At 48.6% G+C, this 19,757-nt stretch overlaps 1 protein-coding gene across 3 annotated transcripts in view; it reads left to right on the forward strand.

Moving 5' to 3' along the window:
- SSRP1 (structure specific recognition protein 1) overlaps positions 1-19,757 on the forward strand; it is a 366,705-nt gene that overhangs the window by 171,996 nt on the left and 174,952 nt on the right. For all 3 annotated transcript variants that reach the window (XM_069628997.1, XM_069628998.1, XM_069628999.1), the window contains 2 exons: positions 8,588-8,809; positions 9,842-9,914. In XM_069628997.1, the coding sequence (XP_069485098.1) occupies positions 8,588-8,809; positions 9,842-9,914 (295 nt within the window). The remainder of the gene's footprint in view (positions 1-8,587; positions 8,810-9,841; positions 9,915-19,757) is intronic.

Consider the following 19,757-nt stretch of genomic DNA (forward strand, 5'->3'; position numbering starts at 1 on the left):
TTGTCCTTAGAGTTCGCCCTTCTTTTCTTCCGAAGGTAGTGACGGAATTTCATTTGGCCCAGAAGGTTGTTCTTCCGGCATTCTATCCTCCTCCGCATCCTGGTAAGGAAGAGGAGAGGCTCCATAGGCTTGATCCTAGGAGAGCTTTAAGCTTTTATGTTTCACGCATGTCCCGGGTCAGAGTGGACGATCAACTCTATATTGGTTACGCTGGAAAGCGTTTGGGGCAAGCTGTGACGAAACAGACTGTCTCGCTGGATTATTTTAGCCATCTCGGAGTGTTACCGCTTGGCGGGTAGGGACCCACCGGCTGGCTTGCGGGCCCATTCTACCAGGGGTGTGGCTGCATCTACTGCCCTGCAGAGGGGTGTTCCTATTCGCAACATCTGTGATGCAGCCACCTGGGCTTCAGTACATACATTTGTACGTCACTATTCCCTCGATTCCATCCGAGGGCAGGATCTGGCCTTTGGCAAGGCGGTCCTTTGCTCTGCTATTTGATTGGCTATTCTAAATTTTGATTCTAAATTCTTTCCCTCCTCCTTGCTCTGGTACTGCTTTGGGAGTCTGTCATATATATGGAATACGTCGGAGGACCCAATCCCCTCGAAGAACAAGTTACTTTCTTACCTGGTAACGTTCTTTCAATGGGATGGTCCGACGACGTATTCCATATCGCTCCCACCCTCCCTTCCCCGCTGCAGAATTTCTTTTGCGATTGCAGCTTACGTTCCGCAAGGCTTTGTGTCTGACTGGCAGTTGACTAATGTCACACTTTCTGGGGGAAAAAACTACAACTGAGGCTACGGGCGTCGTGCGTCCTACTTATCACATCGGATGACGTCGGACATCGGAGGAGGTCCTCGACGATGGCGCATCAACGTCATCGACGCAGGACGCAGACGCCAGGAAAAAAGGTTCCGTAGCAGCACAGCTGTGGTGATTACATGTCATAGATATGGAATACGTCGTCGGACCATCCCATCGAAAGAACGTTACCAGGTAAGAAAGTAACTTGTTCTTTTAAGAGTAAAAAGGACTTTTCTCCTTTGCAAGAGTAAAATGTATGTGACATCAAGCCACGTGTGCCAAAACTGTATGGAAATCATTACTATGCGTCAGCATTCTGGATTGTGAGAGAATACACCTTTCATTATTTCTCTAAGGTCTGGTCATTTGATCGCTCCTGTATATATTTAAATGTTGAAAACACAAAAACCTAGCCAATTACATAGTAAAGCAAGCATGAATTGTATTGTGTATTTTGAGGTTCAATAGCAGAATTGTCTTTTGATGTGTAATGGAAGTCCTTGTAGAACCTGCATACAGATCGCAGCAACGAGTGCCCAACCGGCTTAGCTATCTTATTGGCTAACATCCTTCAGAGGTCGGTTAACTGAGTATCGACTGAGGTATAATAATCACAGTGCCTAGATGTTGGACTAACCATGTAAGAAGCCCTACATGAAGTTAAATACCTAGCTGGATTATCACAGGGACAGGTTTTGCTGAGTTTCTATTTCAATTACAAATGAAACTTTCATTTGTTTTTGAACAGCGCTTGCACTTGCTGGAGAGTCAGGTTTTGGATGTTTTAATTGTAGTCTTGAAGATTTGAGAGGCTAGAACACCTGTGATTGGTGTAATAACAATTACTCACCCTTGATCAGACTGCTGCCTTTAGGCAAAGTTTGCATACAGTACCCTCTGGGACCAGTACACACAACTATGACTACAGGTGTAAGCAAAACCAACCTTTGGTATAAGTTTGTACCACACAGTTTTTGGTAGCGAGCTGAGTGGCCAGGCTTATCTCAAGAGGGAATGTGAGCTGTAAGGCTGTTACACAGAGGTCTACAATCACAAGTATTCAGATAGACACTTATACTCAAGGTTTCTTGGTAAAACACTTATTCATTTATTACACAGTCAGTTAGAAAACATTCACTAAAAGGAGGCAATCCATATCGCACAAAAACATACTACAGTACTTCACACTATCCGGTTCTGTGACATTTAAACTACTTCGAAGGAGGTGCAAAATGGCATTCAGTGCATTTGAAGTAGGAGCAAAAAGGCATAAGTTAATAAAACGAATAGTACAGTGACTCTTAAACAGTGCAAATAGTTTTAGTTCACCAGAGGAGATGATTCAATGCAATAGGTAGGCCAAAGTCAATGGGCTAGAGTCTTGTATAGGTAAAAATGGTTCTGATAGTTAAACGGAAAGGTCTTTGCCACGGTTCTCAGAAGTAGTTCATAGAAGAAAAATTCATATGTTGGGTCACAAGCTGACTAGGGCTGCAAGTTGCTAAAGTTTCACGCACTTTCGCAGTGAGAGGTACGTTTTCTCGGTCGGGTTTTCACTGTACCTTATTTTGAAGAAAAAGATGCAGCTGAAGACTAGTTCCTGCAGATCTCGTTCCTGAGCCTCAGTCGTGGGGACAAGAGGGAGGACGTTGGGGGACTCCTGCACTGGGACTGGTCAAAAAGCTGGCAAAAGCAAATCTTGGATTACGGTAGCTGTAGTCAAGCACACAAACTGATGTCCTTCTCCCTGGCTATTCGGTTTCCTGCAGCACTCTGAGGAAAATACAACCAGCTCAGAGAATGGTATTCAGGTGGCTTACGAGTTGATTGGTCCCACCAACTCAAAGGGAGAAGTCGTCCTTGAAGGGCTTCTCTGTCGAGATGAACTTGGTGATTCAGTCTTGCAGTAGGGATCGACCAGGCAAACCAAAGGTCCAGGAGTTGGAGCAGCCGTCCTCTTCCAGCTCGTCTTCGGTTCTTTTGTTCCAGTGGTAGACTCTGCCTTCCAAGCCAAGAGACTTTCTGTCATGATGCCCGCTCCCGGGGAGCCGGCTTTGGCCCTGCGTCCCCGAAAGCGGACCTCAAGTCCCCGGGGAAGGTCCCAGCAACCCCTTATAGGGGCCCTTTGGACAGCGTCCTGGCGCCTATGGCGCCAGGCTCATAGAAAACGTCAGTCCTGGCGCCATAGGCGCCAGGCTCATTATGAAAGTGTTTGGGTGCACTTACCTGATGCAGACCATGCTGCAGAACCCCGGCCTCCTTGAGGCCTGAAAGGAACTACTTTACCTGTGGGACTCATTTACCACCCGGGCATGGTCGGGGAAGGATACATACCTGATTGGAGGAAGGACACATTCTAGAAACTTCTTCCAAGGCTATTTAAACCACACCCGATCAGCCACACGTGCTTCGCGTTGTTCTGCATCTAGCAGCTGGACGCTCACCGTGTCTGCTCCTGCATCTTGACTTCTGCCACACCTGCCAGCATCCTGAATCACCTGCAAAGGAAGGGAACAAGAGAACAGAAGAAGGAAAAGGCCTCACCTGCGAAATCTGCATCCCAGAGACATTTCGCCGACAATCCTGAAAAGGAAGACATTTATTTTTAAAAGCACATCGCATCGATCGCTGCAGCGCCGCATTCTACTCACCTTTACAGGGCGCCTCCATGTTCAGCGACCATCCGGATTCGCAGTCGCGCCCCCGCGCCTAGGGAGAAAAAGACAAGAACAAAGGTGAAAGAAAGAAGGGAAAAGGGAAGCTAAAACTCCATGTCAAGACTTACCTGATGGGTCATTCCTTTTTCATTTCGGGTCCGCGCCGCATCCAGGCATTTTCGGACCCCGGCCCCTAAGGGGAAAAAGACATCAGCGTTAATGAGTAAATGAAAAGACATTACCAGAACACTCATTAAAGACTTACCTGATTTCCACAAGGATTTCACCGCTCACCTCGGGTCGGTGCCTGTTCCCCGGCATTCCGTATCCCGGCCCCTATGGGGAAAAAGACACTAGCATTAGAACATTAATGCATGGACACAAGGGGAACCACTTATAGAAAAACTTACCTGGAAGCCAAGCAAGTTTGGTTCTCACCCATCCGAAAATCCAGTGACGGAACTGGATACCAACGCGCCCCTGCATCAGAAGCAGGATGGAGAGCTCGTCCTTCCAGACCCTAAGGTGAGACGCTACGGGGAAGCACAGAAGGGTTTTGAGGAGGGTGAGAGGGGTAAGTGGGAGGCCGATTGCATTACCCCGCAGACAGTTAACCCCCTATTCTCACCTACAGAAGGATACTTCTGCGAGTCAGACAAGCCAGATCTGGGGCCCGGTCCAGTCCGTCTTCCGAACGCTGCGCATCACCTTAGACAAGGTCACAGCAGCGCAAACCAGGCCAGCGCCCCCGTGGGAGTCAGGTGAGCGTTACACTTTCCTTTTATCCAGTTTCCTCCCATTCATTGCAGCCTAGCTGCCACTCACCCAGCAGGGTGGTTGTCCTTGATGGACAATCAGCCAGCCAATCACAGCAGAGTGCATTTGGGTCTCCTAGGAGACTAAGCATAAGGAGTGTCGGCACCTCCGTCACTTCCTGCCAACCCCAGACACTCGGGCGCCAGAGGCAGTCTTCAGTGCTGAAGCCCACCAAAGTCGTAGGAACAAAGGGACCAAACCTGGTTTGGCGCACAGAGACAAACTCTAGAAGGACCTTTCTAAAAAGAAATGGTGAAAAAAGAAGACCGGGACCTGTTTAAACAAAGGGGGCTCAGACGCCATCTTGAAAAACATGGTTCCTGCGATTTTTAGCTACCGGTGTTCGCAGTCGGGAAAAATCATGATAGTTTGTTGTAAAACCACTGCCACCAGCCATTTCGATAGGAAAGGGTAGCATTTGACTGCTACATGAGTTTCTAGACATAGGGGATACTATAACCCCTCCAGCCCGCTATTGTAAGATAGTGTGGGATCGGTCTAGGAATTTGAAAAGACTAGTGAAGTAAATTTAACTTTACTTTCTCTGGGAAGCAGTAGTTTGTCCGTCCTGGCAAAAAGGAAGACCCAGTTAGAAGCACAAGCCTGGGAAGATCTTATTCAGGCTGTGCAGTCAACCTTTTGGGAATACTTGGCCAATGGGCCCACCCATAAGAGTAAAAACATATAAAGAAAATGTTAGTGCAGTGGCTTGGTCGAATCATTTTAGCTCCCTATATAGAGCAAACCCTCTAACCCTTTACAGTGGGCCTAGAGGATGTCAACTCCGATTAACTAGAGAAGAGGTAGAGGTGGCTATTAAGCAACTTCCTAATCGTGCCCCTGGACCTGATGCTATCCCAGCAGACCTTTTCTGCAATGAGATGGCCCTGTGGGCTCCAATCTTGACTAAGTGCTTCAATGCATTTCTGGAGCTTGGTCATTACCCGTCAACATGGAGGCAGGCAATACATTTCCCTATCTTTAAGAAGGGTGATCCCGGTGGTCCTCTTTCTTATAGACCCATTTCCTTGCTCTATACTACTTTTAAAATCTTTGGTCGGAAGGTTTTGGCAAGGTTGGAACAATGGATCTCTGACTCTGGGGTCCTTACAGAGACTCAATATGGTTTACACCCGGGGCTGGGAACTAGGGAGCAGGCTTTGAATTTGTATTTGGTGGGAGCTACCTCTATATATGTTAGGGGTCAGCCCCTGTATTTAGCATTTATGGAACTGAGCACTGCATTTGATAAAATAGATAGGGTATACTCTGGGCGATGCTCAGGGACATGGGATGCCCGGAGGATCTGGTCAAGGGCCTCCAGCTAATTCACAAACAGACATCAGCATGTGTCAGATTTGGGGAACAGAGACAGTGCACAGCTTTCTTTGAAACCGTTTTGGGTGCTCGTCAGGGCTCTGTTGTGGCCCCGATAATGTTTGCTCTCTCTTTAAATGGTGTCTACCAAGCCTTGGTCAAATCCTACACTGACTATATCACGGTGGGTGGGGTCCCCCTCCCAGTCCTAGGCTATGCCGACGACATGGTTCTAATCGCTCACACTCCTAGAGCCCTACAAAGTCTGGTGGATGTTTACACCCACTTTGTGGTTTCACATGGGCAAAATCTGTAGTCATGGCATGTAAGAGCTCGGGAGTTAGACACCTTAAAATGCGCAAGATATGGAGTGGAGGTAAACCCATTCCGAGGGTCACTAGTTTTGACTACCTGGGAATTTGCTTTACAGAGAATTGGCGAGGGTTGGGCCATGTTGATAAGCAGTGTCTGAGGATGAGGCAGGCGCTTGGGGATCTGTCACGCTTTCAACATAACTGTGTGGGGCGCCCAATTAAACTTATCTCAGAAGTATACAGGGCTCAAACAAAAACTGCTACTAACTACGGGGCTGCACTGTGGGGTATGGAAAGGATCCAAAATATTGAAAACCTGGAGAATGCCTTCTTTAAAAAAACTTCTTGGATTGCTGCAGTCTGCCTCAAACTATGGGACACATTTGGAACTAGGATGCCCCCATATTGCTGATGAGTGGTTATTGGCTCCGGTCTCGCATTGGTTGGCATTATGGGCAAATCAGAAAGCAATTCTCACATAAGATTTTAAGAGCCCTCCTAACCAGCTCAGCAGTAAAGAAAATCCCATGTCTTAGGTATATTCAGAAATTCATCATACAGTTAAACGGCGCCAACCTAGTTTGCCCACCAAACATCTTGACCCCATGTATGGTCATGGCACAAAAGCAATTGTTCTAAACCATTTTGGTGGCAAATAGGGAGTCTGCTGTCTTATGCATTGTTGCAAACAGAAGGCATATTGTGTATGCAACAACAGATGCTATTCAGCCATATCTAATCCATAGTGATAATCCTGTAGACCGCTGGGCTTTGACTCGAGCACGGTTTGATTGCTTATGGTTGGGAGCACGAACTAAAAGCTGGACAGATAGTGTGCAACCTACAGCTTGCCCCTTTTGTCAGTGGCCGGCGGAGGATCTCCTACACTTTGTATTGTTCTGCCCACATTATATAGACTTAAGACGGAGAACACTCTTGCCACTACTCGGATCGGCCGGCATGTTTCAGGCTAAGCCTGCCTTATGTTTGCTGTCGGCAGCTACGATTCCAGTGGCCTGGGTTATGGTGGATTATTTGAGACGGGCCTGGTATCGGAGATCCAAAACCGTGGCACAGAATTTGATTGAACTCTGAAATCTTAATCGTGATAAATTGTTTGGCTGCTCTCTGTGGATCTTACCTGATTTACACACATGCACATTTTAAATCTGTATGTATTGTTTGTAAATTTATACTCTAGATATTTTTTAATACGTTGAATTGACTTTTGTAATGTATGCATTTTTTATTCTGTTAATAGTTTATGGATAATTTGTTTCCGAATAAACTTTTATGATTAGTTTATCCCAGAGAAGGTATTTAAACTTCGGTAGAGCCTAAAGTCTTTCCTGTGTCACTGCACTGAGGGTGCTGTGTGACTGGCATGAACAGATGCCTATGGAGTAGTCTAAAACTCCATAATCCAAGAACACAAGAGTAAAACACACATCAAAATACGAGTGTGGGGAAAAAAGGCTCTTAAACTATCAAGGTAAAACAATCAAGTCCTCAAAATCCAGCAAAGTTGTTGGGGGTCACTAAGGTGAAGGGAATTAGCACTTTTATGAGAATTCTCCCTAACCAGCTGCCACGGACCATTTATAGTAATGTACCCAATTGACTACAAGTTTAAATGGATGTAAACTAGACCGTGCATAGTCATCATTTTACGCACTGTTTTTATAATTGGAGTGTAAATTAAATTATAAGTGTACAATTCATCTGCCTCATGATTATGCACACAGCAAAGGAACTCTCAAAAATACAATTGTGCAATACTGGTTTTCTTTCACTGGGGAAAAAAACATAATTTGTTACAAAATATGAATTCTCAATTGCAACATAGTTTTCCATTTTATAATCCAAAAATGCTAGGAAAATAAATATGCACGGTGCTTCTGTTTGCTCCATGAGCAGCAACATAGCAGAAGCGGAATGAAAAGAAACAATTTGTTTTATATCAGTGTGCAGTTTCTTTTTTTTGAAGGGCTTCAGAGAAATACTTTGTTTCAGAGGCGTTTATCCCTGACTTGCAATTACATCGATGTAGATAAAAATCAAAAGAAGCCTTCTGGTTTCTGTCAAGTAACCTGACCTTTGCACTGCCCTTTGCTCCAAACTTGTGTGTAAATGTACACAGGAAAATAATAAAGCTGTCGTATTTACAAGATTTTCATGCGTAAAAAGGCCTGCTACGCACCTTATCTGGAGTTCTGGATGTATGCTACAGTAAAACAACAAAGGAATCTCAAAGTGGTTGTGGCCCCCTGTAATGGGAGCCACATGTGTTAACCAGTGCCACCGAAAGAGATGACTTGAGCATGGAAGGTAAATAAAAAAAACTTTACCTACCCCCAAAAATCAGGGCAGGGTTCAAGCCATAGCAAAAATGTGGGTGGTTCCAGTGATAACAATGAAGGGAAAGCTGCATAAGTAATCATTCCTAACCATTACAACTACTGCTAATATTAAATTCCCAAGAGCGCTGTACCACCATGGCGCACGGTCAGACTGGTGGTAGGATTGAAGGCTTACTTTGTGTACTTGACTCATTTGTTTTGGAGCATGCCTTGAAGTCCTCTTTAATGATAGTGATTGAATGGCTAATTATTTCAAACTCCAACTGCTTTGTTCCTTGCTAACCCGCCCCTTTTTTTTTTTATCCAACTTCAGACATTCTGGAGGTCAGTGCATAACCTGCTCTTACAAGGCAAGCTCTGGGCTTCTGTACCCATTGGAGCGGGGCTTCATATATGTGCACAAGCCACCGGTGCATATCCGCTTCGATGAGATCTCAAACGTCAACTTCGCCCGTGGCACCACCACCACACGCTCCTTCGATTTTGAGATTGAGACCAAACAAGGTTCTCCATACACCTTCAGCAGCATTGAGAGGTAAGCAGCCTTTGACCTCACCACACCAAAAAGATGGCCACAGGACCCGTTTTAGTAGCATCGAGTCGTGAACACGGTTGGACCCTCACATACATACTCATCAAATTGGGATTGCAGTACACCTTCACCAGTATGGAGAAGAGCAGTCGAGGGCACCCACAGCCCGCCCTCCCAAATGCAGCTGGGGTTCACTGTACACAATCCTCAAGATTTGAGCAAAGCTCCAAAATGTGCTGCACTGCACACAAGCAGGAACGCCAAACTTCGTCATCAAGCCTAGTTGCCACACGCTGCTCCCAGTATTGGTTGCCTGGTCTCTCCCCCATTTCCTCTAGTATTGGTATCCTGCCAGTCTCCCCACTTACCCTCTGTGCATCAGTGTCCACCTATACCGTTCTCTCCTTCTTTGTATTGCAGTCTGGCTTTGCTCCTTCTAATCCATTCCCTCCAGTATTTGTATTCTACTCAGTCTTTCACCACATTCTTCTATGTACTGGTCTTATATTCTCTGTACCTGCCCTCCTCCTGTCCCCCTTATCACTCTGTTGCTTAAATAATTCCCCTTGTCTGTTGCTCCCTCTCCACCGTTTTTCTTTGCTATTGATGTTACACATTCTGCTCTCCTTTCCCCTTTCACCTTCGTATTGGTCTCTGGCACAATTTACTCAATGCGGTTTTCTGAATCTCTGCCCCCACTCCTTCTGTACTGGTCTGTAGCTCTCTATTCCTCCAATATTATTGGCCTCACTAGTGTTGTCCGACTACTTTCTCCCAGTCTTCCCTCTTTTCTGAGATCCTGCTATAGGCTTGATGTTCGCTCCTCAGGACAACCTTTTCATTTGACTGTGCTCCCCTGTCCTACTATTGCCAGGGACGGGTGTTCAGCCCATTTGCGATGTCCCCTCTATATATGAAAGGGGTTGAGCATGTCGATGAGCAGAACCATATAATGGGGAGCCAGCGTGCAGGGAAACAAATGTTTAGTTATGGGTTTTCTTGTCCTAAGCTGCCTCTTTTCTTGTTTCCATGTAGGGAGGAGTATGGGAAGCTGTTCGACTTTGTGAATGCAAAGAAACTGAACATCAAAAACAGAGGACTCAAAGAGGTATGTTTATGGTTGAGGATTGTGGGGAGAGTAGCCAGGGGATGAGAGTATGGATGGATGCTGAGGCTAATCGCCCTTGATTGTCTTTTGTTTTTATTGCCCACTGCTACTGATGACCTCTGTGCTCACTCGACTTCTTTCACCCCCATAGTATCGTGTACAACATTCGTCTTGCTCTTCATTCCTGCATTTCATTTTTGCCTTTGTACCAGTGATGGTCTTTTAAACTCATTTTTCAATTTTATTTCTGCCATTTTAGAAGAAAGAGGTTGGTAGCTGGATTCCCCTGCCTCAGGTTTACTTGCACGTGGTTGTGATAGAAATAACTGCATGCATGAGAATAAAATACCATGATGGTGCTTTCAGGTATGACTCGTAGCCTGAGGGTTCCTGCCTCTCCTCATATGAGGGCACTGGGAAGCACTATTAAATTATGACACTAACTCTGTAATTGCCTGTTGTCTCTGTGTGTTAGGGCCCCAGGGAATGCACATCGCTTCAGGTCTCTGCAGCATTGTGGCAGAAATTCTGCAGGAGCACTTGTCTCACATTTAGCAACACTGTTCGTATATCATGTACTGGAATTCCCAGCCTCAGCTTCAGTAGATGTACTCGGTATAACCTCAATGCCCAGCTCACATGATCACTGAAGGCCCTGCAGCTACTATGCTAGAGTGCCCGGCCCACCATACTATGGCTGCTGTTCCTGTAAGTGATTGCTCTGCCCCACTATATTCCGACTAATTTAGGAACGGCATGTGTATTAGGCTTTTAGAATTTTGAGATTTCTAATCTGTCATTTTTCTGCAAGTTGGGATGCTCCTCGTCGATAATGGGAAGGGCACATGCCCACCACAAAATGTATTGTCATGAGGTTCACCAACGCCTTTTCTTTTCAGAAGAAATGGTGTACAGGGGGAAAACATCCTTACTATTCCAAGGGTACAGTGTTCACGAATGCGCAGCCTTGCTAAATTGCTTTTTTTTTTTTTTTTTAACTGAGGTCCAGGGGGAGTGGGTAATTCTGATAGAATTCAGAGAACCATAACCTTACCACGAGGGCCCTGTTATTTCCAGCAGGTATCGTGCATGACACAATAACCTTAATATTGGTGAGCTGCTATATTTAGAGCTGTGGAGGCAATGTGCAAACAACCCTGCCACAATGCCACTTTTATTCCAGAGGGCACAGTTTGCAGTCATCAACTCCCATGACACGTTCCCTGGTTTTTAGTGACAGCTCAGAGTATCTGCAGATGTTTCTTCAGTACATTTATTGGACTGCTTTGTCTGTGACTTTGAACCCTTTTAAGTGCATGTGGATTGTAGTTTCTCTGTTGCTTGATGCTGCATTCTCTTAACTTTTAACATACAGGTTAAATGCATGAGGAAACCTTCAGAAAATGTTTAGTGGTTTGTGTGTGGGGAAGGTGGCATGGATAAGATCTTCACATATACAATTTAAGGAGTTCCACATTGGGAAAGGGGTATTATAAAAATGTTTCCTGGCTTTCATTATTCGGGGAGTGCAAAAAGGGCTTCTTATCCACACCTCAGTTGGGCATTGTATATTGATTGCAGTTCTTCAGCTGTGAAATCCAGAATGTATGTAGCTGAAAGTGTTTTGCCTCATTTGGGTCAATTGAAACACCGGTTCTAGAGCAGATGACTAATGGCAAGTATTTTCAGATGGTGTGGCTACCTTTTCATATACTATCGTTGGTGTCTGTGGCACTTCATAGACCTATAGCTCTGCCTTATACCAGACGATGAATTTCATAATTTCATAATCTTGTGCTGCTCCTTGAATTGTGTAACACTATGGTTCAAGGTACAAATGGCAGTAATTGTTTTTTTCCATCATCCTGCTGGTTTGGTGTTAATATTAATGTTAAAGGATATTTATGCCGCGCGCGCTCTATCACCACCAGAGTGGTCCCCTGGCGCTCTGTTTGATCTGGAAAAATAAAGGGGATCGGTTGGGGTACATTAGTAGGACCAGTTTGGAGAAAGAGCAAGAGAGCTGTGATGTGCTGTTGGCAGCTCCAGTTCAGTTACCACTGTTCGCTGAGCTTTTCGGTGTGCTATCTGTTGTGTGCTGTTGTGTAAGGCTGTGTGTGGTTTGTTGCAATGTAGTTTGCTGTGGTTTCAGAGGTATGGTTGTGTTTAGTTGGAGTTTGAGAGGTGTATGGTTTAGTAGGGTTGGTTGTTAGCATTGTTGTCTGAAAAGATGCACTCATTTTGTGGGTCTTTCAAGGTTTAGACAAATGTCTGTGCAGTGATCTTGTTCCGTGATTACACAAGGCTGTCCCTCATCTCTGGCCATCTGTCACGCTAGGAAATCTCTACAATTTTACCTTTTGTAGTTACTCGGGACAACCCCCCATCCCAATCTGTGCGTGATGTAAACTGGTCCCCATGGATAAATCTAATTGTGACCTGTGGCTCTGTGGATGCGACGCGGTGGTTATAACCACCATGTCCAGAGTTGATGCAAGGCAGTCCTCATACCTATGTCTCCAGTTGATTATGGTTGTGTTGGGTTAGTCGTCTGAGATGTAAATCCATCTCCAGAGATTCTGCCCGTGTTTCGTGTATGTCAGTCTAGTGTATTCTAGCTTATGTGCGGGTTTCTTGGTGTGAACTAGTGGACTCGTTTTGGCTAGCGGGGAGCTTGCATGGTGAGGTTTGTTTGAGGTTGGTTATTTTGTAAGAGCAAGGTAATAGTTGATTAGTGGATGCAAGGCTGCGGTGGGTTGGCAGTTTATCGCATGAGGTTCCCCTGCATGGGGTCTGCCATGGATTCACATGGTCATGAATATTACCAGTCAGGCTGGGAATCCTCTGTAAAAGGAAAAAACTGTTTCACTTTCACTTACAAACTGCCGTTCTCCTATAAACCAATCACTGAGCTCTGGGTCATAATGATTTCCCTCTCCATAAGCCCCTCCTCCGGCCGCCACCTTCAGATTTTTACTATACATTCAAGTGTTGGGACTCTTTGTGTTTTGCTCCGATAGCTTTTCTATGTTTTTGCGCTTTATTTCCGTAAAAATGTTTCTATTTTTGTCAAATAGAGCCCGTGTGCTCTTCGTTCCTTGACCGGCAAGCGGGGATCCATTTGTCGGCGTCTTTCAACGTCCCTCCAGGACAAGAATAGTCAAGTTTCATCGAAGAGTCCGGAAGGCCATCTGGGCTACACCGCACGCCCGACCATGTCGGAGGAGGGAGGGAGGGAGGGAGGGAGGCTCCCTCTTCAAGCTCTGCTCCAGCTGCAGATTGAGGAACGTGTTTGTGGAAGACTCTCTCCCAGTGCCTCTGTCTCTGCGGACCGCAGGGAAGCGGATTGTGAAGGATTGTCACAGTAGGTTGGCTTTGTGGTTCAACACCAAGGCCTCTACACCATGCGGCAAGCAGGGGCATTCCTGACCCTGGACCGGCCAGTCCGAGGAGCAGGCTTCTAAGTTGTTTGAGGGCGCTTCATCCGTGGCTGCCCCAAGTCCAGGCCAAGCGCTGCAAGTCTGTTTCCGTCGCGGTCGCCGTACAAGCCAGTCCCGTGACAGGCAGGGCACGTTCCTCTTCGACATCTGCCTCCATTTCCAGTCATTGCTCCATCTCCTCCTCAAAGAGATAACCCAGGGAATCTGCGGGAGAAGCTGGAGAAGACCAAGGCGCAGGGTAAGGTATCCAACCTGCCTCTGAAGGCTCAAGTGGTCCAGACAAAGTCATCCTCGGCGATAAAGCTGGTGGCGGCCACCCTCTCGAAGGCGAAAAGGGCTGACTCGGTCCAGGGGACCCGGGCTGTGCCCAGAGTGACCCTATCCCCAAGGTGGGAGGCCTCAGCCAAACCGGTGGAGAAGAGGATGCCATCCCTAAGCCCGAGACCGACCCCTCGGGATGCAAAAAGAGTGTGTGGGGGAGTTGAGGCCCCTGCCATGCTCCAGGGCATGGATATTACTTCCTCGCACGAGGAGGGACCTAGTGTCCGTTCACACGGTCCCAGAGGATGTGGGAATGCTGACGGCGGAAACGCTGAGGGGGACGACGGTGGCGGGAATGTCGAAGATGAAATGGGCGCTGGGCCCAGCAAGCCTAACACCCGGCAAAGAAGAGAAAGCGGCACACTACGCTGCCTCATAAACCACCACACATCCCGTCCCCCCCCCTAGGGATACGGGGGCAGACACAGCGACTACGGACACGGATGACCGCAGCATTTCGGTGCTGCTGAGGAATTCTCCACCGGATGAAGTGGGGTTGTACCACGCCAGGGTCACCTGCGCATCTGAGCTCTTCCAGCTGACGCCAGAAGAGACAAAGAAGGAAGGGTTCCTATACCAAAAGCGTGAGGCCAAGAAGACAATTCTGGCAGTGCCTCTCCTGGAAGATGTTTGAGATGAGGGCCTGGCGCTGATGAGCAACCCAGCAACATCCCCGGCGAAGAGGTATAGGCTGGAGAAGTACCGGGTGCTGGAGTCCGCACCAATGTGCTTACGGTTGCAGCCCTCCCTGGACTCAGTGGTCTCAGCAGATGCAAGGAAGAAGTCTTCTAATCTCTCATCTTCAGCCTCCGTTCCCCTGGACAGTGAGGGGAAGAAGTTGGATGCCACAGGTAGGTGATCTGCTCGTCAGCGATGACAATCAAGGCAGCGAATACGCTTGCATTCCTGGCCAGATACGACAGGGTGCTGTGGTATAAGATGGCCCAGCTTCTGGAACTTGTCCTCCACGACAAGCGGGCCGAGGCTCTTGACATCCTCCAGGAGGGCAAGGTGGCATCATGCTATGCCATCACTATGGCCCTGGACATTGTGGACACAGGGTTCCGACATATGGGGAACGATGTCTGCCTCCATCGTCACGGCTGGTTGAAGGCCACCAACTTCCGTCAAGAAGTCCAGACGAGGGTGCGGGACATGCCCTTCCACAGGGACAACCTCTTTGGGAAAGCCTTTAACGAATCGTAGCAGGCCATTAAGACGGACACAAACGGCCCATACCCTTGGCACTCTTCAGCAGCACTGTCCATCCTTTTGTGCCTTCGGAAAATCAGGCAGATCGTTGAAAGGGTTTGGCAGAGGGTTCTCCTTGTACCGTCAACCCTCCCGGTCCACGACCAGAGAGGCCTACAGGGGCCACTCCAAGGCTTTTGGCCCCAAAGCGAGATTGAACCGGCCACGATGACTGGCCCCCACCCGTGCACCTCGGTGCAAGGCCGGCTGGCGGGCTTTGTCAGCGAGTGGGAAAAAGATCTCCACTGACCGACCAATTGGGTGCTGGATGCTCTCGCCCATGGACACACTCTAGATTTCCAGCAGAAGGGTCTGCAGTCACTCAGCTCCTGCAGGAAGTACGGGCCATCCTAAAAAGGGTGCAATAGAGCTGGTTCCAAAGTGACTCCGGGGTCTACAGTAAAGACCGGGGGCTGGAGGCCCATTCTAGACCTGCAGCGCCTTAACAAATACCTCCAGTCCCAAAAATTCAGGATGGTCACGTTACAGCACGTGCTCTGCCAACTGGAGGAAGGAGACTTCTTGTCGTCGCTGGATCTGGTGGGCACATACTTCCACGTCCCCATTCACGAGAAGCATTGGAAGTTGCTGCACTTTAGCAGTACAGGGAAGGCTGTACCAGTTAAAGGCCCTTCCCTTCGGACTGAAGTCGGCACCCAGGGTGTTCACAAAGTGCCTGGCGCCAGTGGTGGCTCATCTGAGTCTACAAGGGATACATGTGTACCTAGATGACTGGCTCATCCGGGCCAAGACCAGGGACGTAGCCGTCGAACACATGGTGATAACCGTCCGGCTGCTGACGGATCTGGGATGCTCAGTCAACTTTCCCAAATCCTGCTTATTACCATCGCAGAACACTGTGTTCCTGGGGGCCAGGCTCAACGTGGTCTCTTGCCTGGTGGCCCCGTCGGAAGAAAGGATTGCGTCCATGCTGGACAAGGTGCAACGGCTGTTTGCACTGGAGACCGCCACAGTACGAACCATCAAGTCGCTGCTCAACATACTGCTTTATATAAAGACCAAGATGTTCTCAGGATAAAACCTTCTTTTCTACCTAATAGTCTCTGACTTCTACTTGTTGCAAAAGATCATTTTGCCAACTTTCTACCCACCTCCTCATCCTTGGAAAAGAGGAACAACCATTACATAGGCTGGAGCCAAAAAGGGCTCTCAGGTTTTCTGTGTCAAGAATGGCTAGACTTTGACAAAATAACCAACTATTCATGGGCTAGTCGTGCCTTAAATTGGGTTTAGCTGTGAGAAAACAGACCCTATCCAGATGTATCATCCTGGCTATTGGGGGATGTTACAGGTTAGCAGGCAAAGACGCGCCAGAAGGCTTGAGATCACATTCTACAAGGGGCAAGGTAAGCTCTGCTGCTCTTCAGAGAGGTGTTCCAGTTATTTGTGCAGCGGCCACTTAGTCTGTTCACACTTTTGTGAAACATTACTTCCTGGATTCATCTTCCAGTTAAGGACAATGATTTGGAAAAGCGGTCCTTCAGTCAGTCCATGATAACAGTTGGACAAATATAGTTTGTACTCCGACGTCAAATTATGACTGCATTGGGAGTCTTCACATAGGATGAGGAATACGTGGGAGGACACCATCCATTTGAAGACTAGTTACTTACCACAAGTAACGTTCTTTCGATTGGATGTTCCTCCCACGTATTCCTCATCACCCCTCCCAGCCTACCCCACCGTAGAATGTACTTGTCTTCACACTTTACGCTTTCTCTGAGCCTATGGTCTATGGTACGCCTGATAATTCCTGTACAGGAGGGGGAAAAGAGAACGGAAGCCAACGGGCGGTGTGTGCGCTCTATATACCGATGTCGACAGTGGAACGGAGGCCCTCAAGGGACATTGACTCGACGAGATGGCACACACTGCCCCCTGTTGAAGAAAACATCTGAAGCAGCTAAAGCTGGTAAGATAATTCCCCAGCATGCTTCTGGCACGGATTCACATGCTCATGAATATTCCCCGTCAGGCTGGGAATCCTCAGTAAAGAAAAAATCAGTTTGTTAATTTCTGAACTGTCTTTCTCCTAACAACCAATCACTGAGATCTGGATCATAATGCCCCCACCCAATGACTGCCCTTTACCTAAACCCCTCCTCTGGCAGCCATCTTCAGATTTTTACCGCACGTGCAAGTGTTGGGAGTACACGTGTTTAGCTCTCAAGCTTTACTGTGTTTTTTTGCTTTTTGGAAGAGTTTACTTTTTCGGTCAATCGAGCCTTGTGCTCCATCGATCAACCCTCCGATTAACGGGGACCAGTTTTTTTGGATTCTCCAGCGCCCCCTTAGGGGCGGATTACGTCGAGTTTCTTCGTGGAGGATTCCAAAAGATTCTTCAGGTCTACGCCGCGTAGACCGTGTCAGAGGAAGGATTCAGCCCCGCTTTTCAAGCTTAGCTCAGATTGCGGATAACAATGTCTTTTCGGAAGACAGGCATTCCCAGTTCCTGTACTGCCTGTACCCGGCGCACAAGGAGGAAGATTGTGTGTTTTGCCAGGAGATGCCGCCTCGCATGCTAAAGGATCGGCATTGGCGGCTGAAGGAGTGGCTACAGGCCAAGGCCCCTTCTCTTGGTGGGTCCCAGCAGCATGCCTCTCCTGGTTCCAAGAAAGTTGAGCCGGCTTCTAGGACCTTTGAGGGTGCCCCTCCCGCGGGGGTCCAACAGGAGGCTAAGCACCGCAAGTCCACTGCCCCCAGGAGCACCTTTGCGGCGGGCTCCCCGGCAGCCAGGGCGCGTTAGTCTCCAGTGACCTAAGTCACCAGCCAGCATTCAGTTTCGTCAGTCAAGAGGCAGTCGCACCATCCGGGCAAACTCAAGGAGAAGCCCAAGACCGACCTGACAGAGGAGGCCCAGGGGGGGGATCGGGGATCAGACCCTCCCCCTAGGGAAAAGGCCAAGCGGGACAAGGCGCCCGGGACGCCCATGGCCAAGCAGGACAAGGGGTTGGCCCTGACCGTGAAGGCCCAACCTTCCATCGAGGGGTTGGTGGAGTCTCTCGTGAAGGCAGGGGGCAGGTGCAGAGGCCCTCCATGGTATGGATATCTCCTCAGGGGAGGAACTAATCTGCCTTCAAACCATCCAGGAGGTGGAAATCGTAGGGAGCACGTCCTACGACAAGCGCGACGACTAAGGCGACGATGGAGAAGATGCCGTAGAGGAAGAGCAGCAAGTCAACGAGGACCTGGGCGCCCGACCGGTGCCCCAGCTGCCTATTCCGCCTCCCCTCAGCAGCCACCCTCGCCTCGGCTTCCACCTAGGGACCTCTCGGTGGACATTCTCTCGGCACTGTATACTCTGGTCTCCAAGATTCAGACAAGGATGGCTATCGCGCCGGCGGCCCGGCCTGTGGCGCCGGCTCAGGCCGTCCCTCTGGCGACGGGGGAACCGCCAGCCAAGAAGAGGAAGGACCCTCTGCCTCTTTGCTACCCATTACCACCCCCTCTCCCTCTCCAAGGGCTGAGACGGACCAGGATACAGCAACAAAGATGACGGGCACGGATGACGGTGGGGTGGGGGACCTCTCGTTGCCTCCCCCCAGATCCTCGCCGCCGAGGAGAGATGTGTGGAGAGACCTGGGGCCTCATCGCAGTGTACGCACCCCCACGCTTACGGCTCCTCACAGAGCTCCAACCCATCAGGCTGAAGGAACAGGTGGACGCGTGGGCAATCGGAGGAGACTTTAATGAGGTCATGGACATTGGACAGGATAGAATGCACAGAGGCAACAGGATCGCAGACACCCAGACCAAGCTGTCCACCTTTGCGGACGCAATGGGACTATCGGATACGTGGAGGACAATGCACACTTCAGAGAAGGGCTACTCGTTCTACTCCAACGCGCATTGAACCCTCTCCAGGCTGGACTAGATCTTCACCCCAAGGAACATGTTCCATCGATTAACTTCCGCAGAATTCCTGGCGAGAGGGATCTCGGACCACTCCCCCCGTACCCCTCCCCCCCTTCTGATCAAACTCAAAGGGAAACAACGTAAACCGGAGTCCACCTGGTGTCTAAGTGCCTACTCTCTGGGAATACCAGAAATAATGAAAGGCCTCTTGGAGAAAACGTCAGAATACTTCGACCTAAATGTAGAAGAGGTCGCCTGCCCAACCGTGCGATGGGAAGCATACAAAGCTGTCCTCCGAGGGAAGCAATCTCTCTGGTATCTGCACAAAGGAAATGGCAAAACGAGGCAATCATAGAAGCAGAAACCCAAGTAACCCGGCGAGAGAAGCAACAGTTGGAAGAAGGAACCCAAGAGGCACAAGATGCCCTAACGACAGCCCAGACAATCCTAAAGGACCGGGCCCTAGACAACGCCTGCACGGCCCAATGGCAAACCCGAAGCAAGATATATGAAAGGGGTGACATGTCCGGCAAGACCTTGGCCTGGCTAGAACGATGAGAACAGAGCAGGGGCCAAGTACGGGCCATACAAACCCAAGAAGGGGAAATCCTAACGGACGACTCCGATATCGCGGCGTTCTTCGCTGACTATTACAAACGACTATACTCTCCACCAGCGGGGGACCTTACGCCAAGCGATCCACGCTTCTTTGAACACATCGAGATCCCCCAACTCTCCGGACCACAAATAGAACTAGACACTGAGATTACGGAAGAAGAAATCGGGGGAAGCACTATCGCAGCTACAGATGGGGAAACCCCAGGCCCCAACGGCTTCCCGGTAGAAATCTGGAAGCAAATAAGTGCAACAACAACGAAGCACATGCATAGCATGATCATCCGCAGCAGAGAGCAGGGCTATCTCCCCCCGGACCTCAGGAAAACAAATATTGTAA

This window comes from Ambystoma mexicanum, chromosome 12 (genome assembly GCF_040938575.1).
Source record: "Ambystoma mexicanum isolate Mex_15411 chromosome 12, UKY_AmexF1_1, whole genome shotgun sequence".
In the NCBI taxonomy this organism is placed as follows: domain Eukaryota; kingdom Metazoa; phylum Chordata; class Amphibia; order Caudata; family Ambystomatidae; genus Ambystoma; species Ambystoma mexicanum.